Here is a 12,319-nt window from a genome sequence, read left to right as displayed (position 1 = left end):
TTTATGAAATGTAAATCTAGTTCATTTATTTAAACTATTCCTAATGCAGTGGTGTGCTGGTAAACCAGCACTGGGGCGGTGGGGTGGGAGGGTGGGGTGGGGCGCGGTAAAGTGGAGAATCTCTACCTTTTTAGCATTTACCAATTTCTGTGGTGTACCTACTGCTACCATAGCAAGTTTCAGGCTACAGATGGTTTCATTGGCTCATAAAATTCCTGAATGCGTAACAGTTGGTCCTCATAAGCCAGCATGAGCTAGATCTAGCCTGGCACTATATGTGCATGTGATATAATATGTATTCTAGAGTATGAATAAGCCATGTACAGCGATCACATACCTATAAATGGTATTCCCAGATCATAAGCCATATCCAGTTCAGCTTTGCTGAGCATCCATTAGCTGTCCAAATTGGTCTTGTCGATTTATATTCCACCAGCGGTATATGAAGGTTTCTATTCCTGAAATGTTACCAGTATGAGTGTTGAGTGATAGCTAATTGATGCTTAACCAGTCCTGTTTAATCTGTTTATTTGATCTTCACAACTGTCCTAAGAGACCTGTACTATTATTCCTTTTCACAGGCTAGAAAATGGACACTTTTGCTGCTATTCAAACTTAGGTCTACCAGACTTTGAAGCCTATATGTTTAATACTATGGAATTCTGTAACTTTTCATTATATATTACCAAATATTATGCTTTATAAATAATACACACTTAAATATTTCTGGATCATGACTAAAGCATCATTTCATTAATTATTTTTCAGATTGCATATTCATTGATGACTTTCCAAAAATGAGCTAACTGAATACTCACATGTTCTTTACTGCTGGAAGACTGTCATTTGTGAGACCTAGGTTTCTATTCAGTTTTTTTTTCCTTCATTGCATAGAACGGTGTCACAGTACCAAATCTAATGCAGCACCATCATCCAGTTGCATCAGGACATGACATCACAAACTAATGAGTAGGAGGCCATGGTCTGGTTTAGGGCCCAGAACTGACAACATCTTTTCATCCATTGCCTGAATAATAGATTAGAAAGACGCTTATTAAGTTTGCATTTGACAGAAAGCTAGGGAAGCAAGTAGAAAGAGGAGCCAGTAACTTCATCAGTAGGGTTGGAATTTAAAATGAATTGAACTCATATGTGGAAGAAACAAAACAAATGAGCACAGGGAAAACAGAGAGAGGGGCTGGGAACCAAGAAACAGACACTTGGGGCACCTGAGTAGCTCAGTCAGTTAAGCATTCAACTCTTGATTTGGGCTCAGGACCTGATTTCATAGTTCACGAGATCCAAGTCTCTCATCGTGCTCCATGCTGTCAGCAGATTCATGGTCTCTCTGTGTCTCTGTCTCTCTCTTTCAAAATAAATAAATAAACTTAAAAAAAAAAAAAGATACAGATGCTTCACCATAGAGAAGAAACTGATGGTTACCAGAGGGGAGGTGGGCAGGGGGATGGGTGAAATAGATGATGGGGATTAGGGAGGGCACTTGTGATGAGCACCGGGTGTTGTATGAAAGTGTTACATCACTATACTATACACCTGAAACTGATATAACGTTGTTTGTAATATAAACTGTATGTTAACTAACTGGAATAGAAATGAAAACGTTAAAACAAATTAAAAATAAATAAATAAAATAAAATGACTTTACTGTACTGGACAAATAGTAGTAAATAATAAAATTTGGTCAACAGATAGATATAAGAAGAAATATTTCAAATACCAGGTAGTTAAGAAGAGTGTCAATTTGTACAATTAAATCTCCTTTTAGTCCTACTAACCTAGAATTCATATAAATTCTATTGAGATTCAAATGTTATTCTCACATTATTGGCACGTACCTTATATAGAATTTTTCTTCTATAATTTATTGCCCTTGATTGCTTCTCAATAGTATTTACAAAAGGAATGAATTGCTAAAGGGACAATGTTATTTGTCTTTCAACTTAGGAAGCCTTATTCTATAACATGATGTTTCTGCATGGGCTTGGGGTTTTCTTGCTATTATTAGACTTTTGGGTTATTTTGCATTTTCTCCCAGTACTGTGAATTCATGGTTAAATGAGTTATTGATTATATCTTTACAAAAATATTTTATAATTACTTTTCCTAATAAGAGTGAATATATTATTTGGTAGAATTGTTTTAGTTCTTGTGAACTGATTCTTCATTGTTCTTCTGTGAAGATGTTTGTTAACATCATTAAGGTCTGTCAATCATACTGAAAATGGCTGCTTTATTAATACAGACAGTCCTCAGCTTTCAATGATACAACTTAACGAATTTTCAACTTTACGATGGTACAAAACCTACATGCATTTAGCACAAACCATAGTTTGAATTTTGAATTTTGATCTTTTCTCTGGTTTACCAGTATGCCACATGACCCACGTTCGCAAACAGGGGTATAAACAACCCATACACTTACAACCATTCTGCACTCGCACAATCATTGTTTGTCACTTTCAATAAAATATTTGATAAATTACATGAGATAATAAACGCTTATTCTAAAACAAGCTGTGTGTTAGAGGATTTTGCCAAACTGCAGCTAATGTAAGTGTTCTGAGAACATTAAGGCAGGCGAGGCTAAGCTATGATGTTCTGTATATTATGTGTACTAAATGCATTTTCAACTTACGATATTTTCAGTTCATGATATTTTCAATTTATTAAGATGTAACCCATCATAAGTCAAGGAAGATCTGTATTTTCAGGAATATTCATTTTTAGGTTGTCTTTTCTTGCGTAGACAGTTATATCGGTAGTAGATTTTAATATTGATATTTTTATCTTAATCTTTTCAGATTACTCAAAGACTGTCCTGGTTTTGTGTTTACCCCTCGATCAAGGGAGGAACTCCCACCAAACTTCCCCAGTGAAATTCCTGGAATCTGTCATTTTCTGGAAGCTTATCAACAAGGAACAAATTCAAAACCATGGTTCCAAACGAAAGATGTTGAAGATGGCAATGCCAATTTTTTAGGCAAAGCCTCAGGAATAGATTAGCAAAATGTAAACCCGGTTATTAGGCTTGGGTTTTGACTCCTACGAGCATGTGTGGAATCTCTGAAAGCACTTTAAGATTGCAGATGACTAAGAACAATATTCAAATTTCAGGAGCTAAGTCACCATCTACTTTTTCTTCCATTTAACGTGACAAAAATGGATTCACTTCAATACTTCAAGTCTTCAGAGAAAAAAAAAAGGAAAGAAGCCTCAAAAATGACATTTGGGGGATATTTCTGTTACTATAACAAACACTTATTACCTGTACTCAAAACTCAGCACCTTGTACATATATCCGGTAATTGTAGTGACCTGACTTGCACAAACTGATGGGGTTACCTGCAGTGTGTGCCCTAGTGGAATGGTTGTTAAAGTGTATTTGTGATAGTGTTGCCTTAAAAAAGCTTTCTGAATAGAAATGATAGTCTTTGATACCATAAGCTCTTTGAACCTTTCAAGTCTGCCTTTTCTTACATTTCTTCATTTAACTGTTAGCATAGATAACAAAATAGGTTGAGTATTTTTTCTGTTGCACTGTTTCTTCTCCATTTTTTAAGAAGATAAGCAATTATGGGTTAGATGCAATATGAATATAAAATAGTTCATCTATAAATATCAAAGACTGTTTTATAAAAATATCTGCCGTAACATAATGTGTCATATCAATAAATATCGACTTTTGTTTGACATTATTCTGCACTTTGGTAAAGGCTATTTTCATTCATATTAGCAATTTAATTCCTATTAATTCATTTTATGTCATAATATCCAGGATACAATAGGCTTATAGCCAATATAAAAATGCAGTAATATCATTCTAATTTAATTAGAAGTAACATGGGAGTAATGTAAGGATCAGAGAATATACCATGAAGTACAGAAGTAAAACATTTAAACACACACACACACACATGTAGAGTGATTTGGATCTATTTCAGCAGCCATTCTGCATTGCCATGTTGAGTTCTATAAAGTTCCAGTGAGAAATTTAAGTTCAAAAGTGGGAAATGAGACTTGTTCTTTTTGCCAATAGCTTATTTTTTAAGTATTTGTGTTGGACACTTTGGTGTGTATGTATATCCTAAGAATCATCAAGTTTTTTTTGTCTAATCAAGTACACATCTGTGAATTTTTCTATTCTATTTGAGATATCGCAATGTTATTTTTTAAAGAGAATGTTAGTATTGATGAAAATGATTCTGCGACTTCATTATGGAAATTCGTAAACATTTTTCTGGAGCCGGAACTTTTTTTTTTTTAATGACATTAGCCTAAGCTCTCTGAAGAAGAGAGTAATCTACAGAGTTTGGTTTTGGATAAGGATTTGATTTTTAAAAGAGCTCAGTTTCAAAGCAGGAGAAAGACGAACATTGCAATCTTTAAATCAGTATTAGCAGAGTCATTGATACACTAGCCTGGTGACCTCAGGAATAAAAAGTCACCATTCATTGACCTCTAGCATCCCCAGTTTTCTACTACAGATATGGCAATGATTATCATTTATTAAATGATATCCCAACATCTTGAAGCACTGATTATATCTCACTAAATACCAATCCTATTATTGGAAAGTATCACAGGTCTTGGGAAAACAGAATTTTGGAATGAACCCTTATTATAGCGAAATAATAAGAATTAAGGGATTAAAGGAAATTAAAAAGCATAGAATAAAATGTTTTCTTTATCAAAATTTTAAACACACCCCAATCTTTTAATAATTCATGTTCTAAGTTTGTAAGTTAATTAAAATTCAAAAGTATTTTCTTGGTATACACACACACAGAACCAATGGAAGACAATGTAAACAATGTGAGTAAAAGCTATATGGGAATTCCTTGGACTATTCCTGTAACTACTCCATAAGTTTGACATTTTACCCAAATAAAAAGTTATCAGAAATGTATTTTCATGGAGAAATTAAATCATCTGTGATAGATACCAAGCCCAGCCTACAAAAGCACATTAATTACAAAAGATTACCTTGTGGATTATAAGTAAGATGAACATACATTTCCATGATAGAGTGTGTTCAAAATTCACAGCGTGGATGGCAAGAACATTAAGGAGTCCCTTTCTCTTTCTTATCCATTTTGGGGGGTAATGGTTATGGAGACATTTTCAGATCCAGACCACTGATGGAAACCAGAGACCCAAGAAAGTAAGTTTTCAAGGAAAGTAAGGGATCAAACTAGCACCTCTGAGGTTAGGAGTGGAACTAAGGATGAAGGAAAAAATGGACAGAGAGGGCCTATGACGGGGTTGGGGGCTAACGCTTCTGAATATTGTTGCCAGTTCAACTATTGTAAAAAGTAATGTGGGTCCCAAGAGGGCTTCCCAGTCAGCCTGCTTCTCCTAACTCCAGGAATGCCAGGAACTAACTGTTCCTTCAGTTCTGGTTTTACTGTCTCCATATGTGGCTTCTTATTTCTTCTGTATCTCAAAAAATACCTTTTCCTGGGTTTGTACACATAGTTATGAACTGGTGCGGCAGGCATTGGAATTTCATATTACTCTAAAGGCCATTAGTCCTTCAGAACCTTTGGTGGAAAGGAAGGAAAAGTTACTTCAACATTTTTTAACCTTTTCTCCAAATTACTTATCCCTCATATTGCCTGTCATGCCAAGGCCGACCTTTCCAGTATTGTCCTATGGTTAAGTTAAAAGCAGTCATAGGATGGAACAGGATGTTCTCTGGTGGGCCCAGCAAGCTGAAGAGGTGAACGAAGGGGAGTGTTTACTCCACATAGTGTCTGGGGTATAGACATGGCTCCCTGAGACTCCCCAGCTGGGAAAGTGCCAAACTGGAGTTTTACATGCAAAGCCCCAATGAAGTCTAGGGCTATACAATGCTTTAAAGCAATTTTCAAATCCCTGTTAAAGCAAGAGTTAGTAGTCCCAAAAAGAATAAGTTAATGAATTATTGTAGTAGTTTTAAGCATGTGGATTTTACCTGGATAAATCACTATTAAAAAGTGAAAAGAAGAGGTGCCTGGGTGTTCAGTCAGCTAAACATATGACTCTTGATTTCAGCTCAGGTCATCATCTCAAGGTTGTGAGATCCAGCCCCACACTGGGCTCCATGCTGGGCAAGGAGCCTGCTTAAGGCTCTCTCTCTCTCCCTCTCCATCTTCCCCTCTCTTGCTCATGCATTCTTTTTCTCTCTCTCAAAAAAAAAAAAAAAAAAAAAAAAAAAAAAAAAAAAGTGAAAAGGAATCTCTCATACACATTCATTGGGGTGGCTTGAGAGGTCATTATCTTTCACTGAACAATACAACATAAAACGTGTTTTGCCTGATTGTGCACTTTGGTGGTATTTCACTCATTAGATGGCTGTACATGGAAAGTTACACGAAGGCAGATTTGAAAGGTGGAAGGATTGGGGGATACGGCCCTGTGGGAGGTGGGAGGGCAGTACTGGAAGGAGCTAGGCAAAAGGTGTTGCAATTCCTTTGTTGAAGGACTTACCATCTTCTGCAATGCAAGAACTGAATGCTACAGAAACCCTAGATAAGTTCAATCCTCTTGTCTAAATACAAGCTAAAAGCAGGGACAGCTTGCTTTATTGAGCAGAGAACACCAAAATGTAATTTTTAATCAAAGTTTACAGTGTTAAAAATGTACATTTGCGGTTAGGATTCTTCCGAAAGCCTGGGAAATCTTTGCATCCTCTAGTGAGAAGGGGAAGCATCACTCCTGTCCCGAAAAGCATAAGCTTATGGAAGTAATTAGTCCTTGGGAGTCTTTGTTGCACTCAGCCTTCTGCTCTTAGCCACCACTGCTTCCAGGTTTTACATAAAGTGCAAACTTCCTTTTAAGTGCTTCTTTTATTGTGTTGTTGATATGCACTCATTTGGTATTGTTACTTTAAGGCACCTCAAACATTTTACATTTTGTTGCCATCTATACATTTCCTGTGAAGCGGCTTTGCTCTGAACCTGTCACACCTACATCTGTTTTGACTAACTCACACAATCTACACAGTTTTTCATTCAAAGCTCTTCCCCTACCTACCCCCATTTCTTATATTCAATGCCTGAAAAAACAAAACAAAACAAAAACAAAAAACAAACAAAAAAGCATAGGTTTTATAAATGCATAGATTCTGATTTAAAAAGAATAAAAACAAACTAAGCAAAAGGAGAAAAAAGGTGATATTTTAAAAGCCATGCTTCTTTTATCATCAGTACAGATTCTTTTTCATCATAGTGAATTTACATTTCAGGAAAGTGTTAATAATTTAGATTTAAATACCAGGGTAGAAATCAGGACAAAATTTAAATGGCAGATCTAGGACTTTTCAGATATTCTGGTAGAAGATTTTGGATAAAGTTGTGCTGCTTTTCCTTTTTTTTTTTAGTATTTAATGTCAAAATATTACATTGCAAATAAACCTTACAGATTGTGAAGAAATTTGCTTGGCAGAAAAATGACTTTGCATAATGTCTAAACCTTAAAGTATCTGCTAAGATGTTTGTTACATCTGAAATGTTGCCAAATCCATTTGTATTGAAGAAAGAACTCTGAGGTAGTCTCAGAGAAAATTAAAGCAAAGCGAAACAAACATACAGTTACGGGAGTTGGACAAGCCCACATAATACATTGCAGAATAGAAGGGGCAAAACTGAACTGGTCGAGAAAGTTATAGTGATAATGGTCATGGAATTCTGTGCCTTCAGAGAGAGTGATGACCAGTGAAGCAGGGATATGCAGCATCTAGGCACGGTTCAGTTACAATAAGCCGACTTTTTCCCCAAACAAATTGTGTCTTGGAAATTTGAAGTGAATAAAAATATATTAGTATTTGAGAATATACTGTTCCTTCACCTCCTCCCACATGTTAATTAAAGATGCCTTGCAAAATCTTATGACAACTTAACATTCACTAATCTAGAGCAGTGTCCTTCAATCTTTGGAGTCCTGTACAATATTAGTAAGATATTTTGGTACATGGACAGTATATTATCAATACATAAGCATAAATGTAAATATTACAAAGATTAATGATTTATAAACATAATATGCTACCCTCAATCTGATATACTATGGTATAGTGGTAAAGCTTATTTTATTTTGTGAATGAGCATGAATATAAATAAAAATTCTAATATTTTCTTCACTTAACCCAAGTGAATCAATCATCTTTATATTTTACTTTGGAAACTGCTGCAATAGGCTAGTGGGTCTTCATTTTCACTGAGTCCTGTATCACTATGAGAACTAGATAAAAGATGATAGATACAGACCATCATCCTTCCAAAAATGTGCATATGACCTTATACCCTAAGACTTACCTGTATTTCCAGAGGGCTCCCTGGATTCTATTCCTAGGCCACTCTTGTTAGGTAGCATAACCCTCAAACTGAGAACTTACTAGAAGAGAGGAAAAAATTGTAAATAATGTTTGAAATGAGAAGTGTACAACCAGGAGAAATCAGTGACTTTTGGTTTAGATGAAACCACTTTTGATTTTTGAGGAATAAAGGGAATTAGTTTATTTGGTACTATTCTGTAGAATAATTCATGGGGCTTCACATATAGGCAACTAAAGTTTCTTTTCAGCCAATATTTAACATATCTCTCGACCTATTTTTCTCTAGTTTTTGGTAAATGTGTATGCTAGAGGTATCCCAATTTTTTTTTTTTTCTAATTTAAGTACTTCTTTTCACTTTTCCTCTATGTGAAATAGAATCACTGTTGGACCTTGCATTGAAAACCTTGATACTAACAACACTCCTTTTATTATTACTTTCACAGGTGATATTTTAAATAACACATTTATTTTGAGTTCTGCCTCTGGCAGAGTTGCAAAGTCTATCAAAAAGTGATCCCGTGTCTCAGAAGCTTGTTTGTGCTGCCACATAAATATTGTAACAAAAGTGTTAAATAAAAACCTTTTTAAAATTTAAAACTAGTGCTGTCTAAAAAGAAAAATGAACTGTTGAATCAAGTGAAAGCAATGCTGTTTCAAGCAGCACAAACACATTTGTTCTCATGTAGGTCTTGCTGCTACAGATAGAGGGAACCTCCAACACAAGAGTGTGGAAAAACAGGACTGACAGCTATTATCCCTTTTCAAAAAGTTACAGTTAATGATGGTACTAATGTAACCAAGATACGTTTCATTAGGTATGTAATGCTTTTATTTTCAACAGAACTCACATCCAAGTTTTTCAAGTCACCCATAATATCAAATTATTTTTTAAACCTAAACTTAAGAATAAAACTGTGCTCTGACTACCCAAGTGTAATGGTTAGTAGCATAAGCTTTGGGGACAATTTGTTTTAGGTACAATCTGCTAAAAAACAAAAACAAAAACAAAAACAAACAAACAAAACCAAAAAAATGCTTTCCATCACTGCCTTTATATTTTGTAGAGAAACAGGAGTACAGACTGCCTTTGTTCTACACTATCTTTTCAGGATGCTTGTATAAGAAATCATCTTAGAAAATAGAGATGATGTTTTCCCTTGAGCAAAAAGACAGGCATATTTAGTGGCCATTATAAAAATTTCTGTTCCTAAGCTCAGGGCTTCTTTTTTATAATGCAACTCGCTGTGTGTACAGGGGTTCTCTCCTCTTTGTCCTGTGGAAATTGGGACCCAGGGAACCAGTGCAAGATAAAGCTGATGTTCTCTGTCTGCTATCATAGTTGTGAGAAATGAAGTCTTTAATCTCTGACCCAGGAATCTTGTGTCTTCTGGCTGCATCCACATAACTGTGGCATTTTAACTTGTTAATTTGCAAATGGTGTAAAATCTCACTCCTCATAGTTATCAACAGTTTTGGCAAAGAGGATGGAATGTTGACAGAGACATGGCTTCCTGGAAGAGAGGGTATGAGGGTCTTGTGGGCCGATTTAACAAGGTTTGAGGGACGAGTCTGTAGGAATCAGGGGCAAGGATGGTGACCAAATTGTATGTTCGGCAGGGTGATAAATGGTCCTCCATTTTGTTGTCTGCTAGTGAGGAAGAATTAGAGAGGAATTTGCATGTCAAGTATCAGAAAGAAGGTTCAAAGCCAGTTGCCTGAGCAGCAGCTTGATTGTTGCTTACACTCCCCTGGGGGAGAAGACTTCCTCTCCAGTCAGGCTGTCAGCCCCAAGTCTACCTCAATATCATAAATGGTAGAAAGAACAATCCCAGGTTAAAAGAAGTTTCCTACCCTTTTCAGACAATAGTTACTGAAATATACATTTACACTCAAAGCAAATGAAGGAAATCTGCATAAACTAGGTGAATTATTAAAATTTCAGATTGCTCACTTGGGAGAGGAGCATGCTGGATGCACAATGCTCGTGAAGGAAGGATGGCAGTAGAGGGAAGTCTTAAGGCTTAACCCTTCCTGCAATCTTTCATGCTAACCTTAGATCTCTTCAGAGATGACAGTTAAAGTTCTTGATGTTCTTTTCAATAGTCCTGGCTGCCATAGGGGAGCTTGGTTCTTTTGGGGAGATTTCCCTGAAACAGACAAACTCCTATGGGAAACCACAGTAAGGCATTGTTATGGGTTGGACTGTATTACCCCAAACTCATGTGTTGAAGTTCTAGTCCCACTACATCAGAATGTGACCTTATTTGGGAATGAGGTTGGAACAGATATAACTAGTTAAGATGAGGTCATACTAGAGCAGTTAGGCCCCTAACCCAATTTGACTGGTAACCTTATAAAGAGGGGAAATTTAGACACAGACAACACAGGGAAAATGCCATATGAAGATTAAGACAGAGATCAAGGTGATGACTCTACAAGTCCAAGGAAATGAATTATTGCCAAGAAAAACTAGAAGCTAGGTGAGAGGCATAGGACAGATTCTTTCCCACAGCCTCACAAGGAACCAACTCTTCTGACACCTTGATCTTGGACTTCTTGTCTTCTGTACTGGGAGACAATAAATTTGTAATGTTTAAGCCACCCAGATACTTGTTTCAGCAATCCTAGCAGCTAATACAGGCATTGGCCTATATTTGGACTTTTAATGCTCTGAATTGGATTTACAATGCTGCTCAAAGTGACTCACTGGAGAACGAGAGACTGAAATAGATCAATTATTGAAGGCAGACCTGCAGCCTTGGAAAACTCCCCTAGACCTTACATTTAAATTGGGCAAGAATTTAAAGATATTTTCTTAGTAATGAGGCAACAATTGCCCCGGACTAAGGTGATCTCCTTAAGAAGTTGCTGTTGTCTAAGTCAATCCCTTGGCAGCTAAAGCGAGCAAACCCCAAGCCCCCAGTTGGAATACAATGTTGCTGTGGCTGCTGAATCAAGGGATGTCCACCTGCTAGAGTGTTGTGCAGAGTCAAAGACTTTGGAAGTTCATTTTTTCAATCCATGAGCTACCACCAGGTGCTCCAAGCTAATAGTAGATGTTCCTTGCTTAGTGGATTAGAGCCACTCTTGGCCTCTATACCCCTTGACCTATCCTTTCTTCTCTACTCTGACCTCAATTGCGTTAAGGAGAAAGACTATTATGGGTGGGCCAAGGAAAATCAAAGGTAATAAGCTCTTGCCTAAATATCTGGAGCTGGGAGGCCTTTGGGGAGGAGTAAGGAAGGAAATCAAATTGTATACCTCTGTTGTATACACATCATCATCCTAGCTGTCCTTGGTGGGATGGGGCAGTGAATTAAATTAATGGGATTTAGGCAGGAATCATAGTGGAGAAGGGAGGCAGACATACCTTGTGTTTGGGGCCTTTTAGATTAATTCAGTGCATTGTTGTCACATCAATATCTGAATGTATATTAAGATTTGATGTGTTATATGCTTGTGCTTCCTTTTTCCCTAAATGCCAGAAGGAATTCTGGAAGGAAGGAAGGAAGGAAGGAAGGAAGGAAGGAAGGAAGGAAGGGCAGCATGCTATTAGACTCTTGTCAAAACTGAATGCCTTACTTATAAGGGTCTTGTGACTGTCCAGTCTGATATTCCCATTTCAGGGTGGGTTGACTCGGCCTCAATAATTAACAAGGTGGGAATGGTCCACAAGCTTCACTAGGTAAATAGAAACAGGATATTCAAGCAGGCAGCGAGCCTTACACGAGCAGCATCTCCGCTTTATAAGAAAAAGTGACAGCTGTCACTGTGGGGTAAACTTTATATCCTACTCTGCTGCTTAAAGCAAAGCTACTGGCTCAGTGGAGGCATTGGGTGACAGAGGTTTCCCACCTGTCTAGGCCTGGTTCACTGATGGTTCAGCTAAGCTAAAACCCAGTGGTGCCCTGTTATATTTTTACTTACTCTTGGGCTGTTGCTAACGTCCTGGCTCTTTGGACAGCTACATATTAGCAGACTAA

General features: G+C 36.9%; 1 protein-coding gene across 8 annotated transcripts in view; it reads left to right on the top strand.

Annotated features, from left to right (window-relative positions):
* GUCY1A1 (guanylate cyclase 1 soluble subunit alpha 1) overlaps window positions 1–3,716 on the top strand; it is a 61,470-nt gene extending 57,754 nt beyond the window's left edge. For all 8 annotated transcript variants that reach the window (XM_019441172.2, XM_019441169.2, XM_019441170.2 and 5 more), the window contains one exon: window positions 2,823–3,716. In XM_019441172.2, coding sequence (XP_019296717.1) covers window positions 2,823–3,024 — 202 coding nt within the window. In that variant the 3' untranslated portion in view covers window positions 3,025–3,716. The remainder of the gene's footprint in view (window positions 1–2,822) is intronic.
* The last annotated feature ends 8,603 nt before the right edge of the window (window positions 3,717–12,319 follow it).

Source organism: Panthera pardus, unplaced genomic scaffold, assembly GCF_024362965.1.
Source record: "Panthera pardus isolate Hobbes unplaced genomic scaffold, ASM2436296v1 HiC_scaffold_13, whole genome shotgun sequence".
Lineage (NCBI taxonomy): Eukaryota > Metazoa > Chordata > Mammalia > Carnivora > Felidae > Panthera > Panthera pardus.
This window is presented reverse-complemented; position numbering and strand designations above follow the sequence as displayed.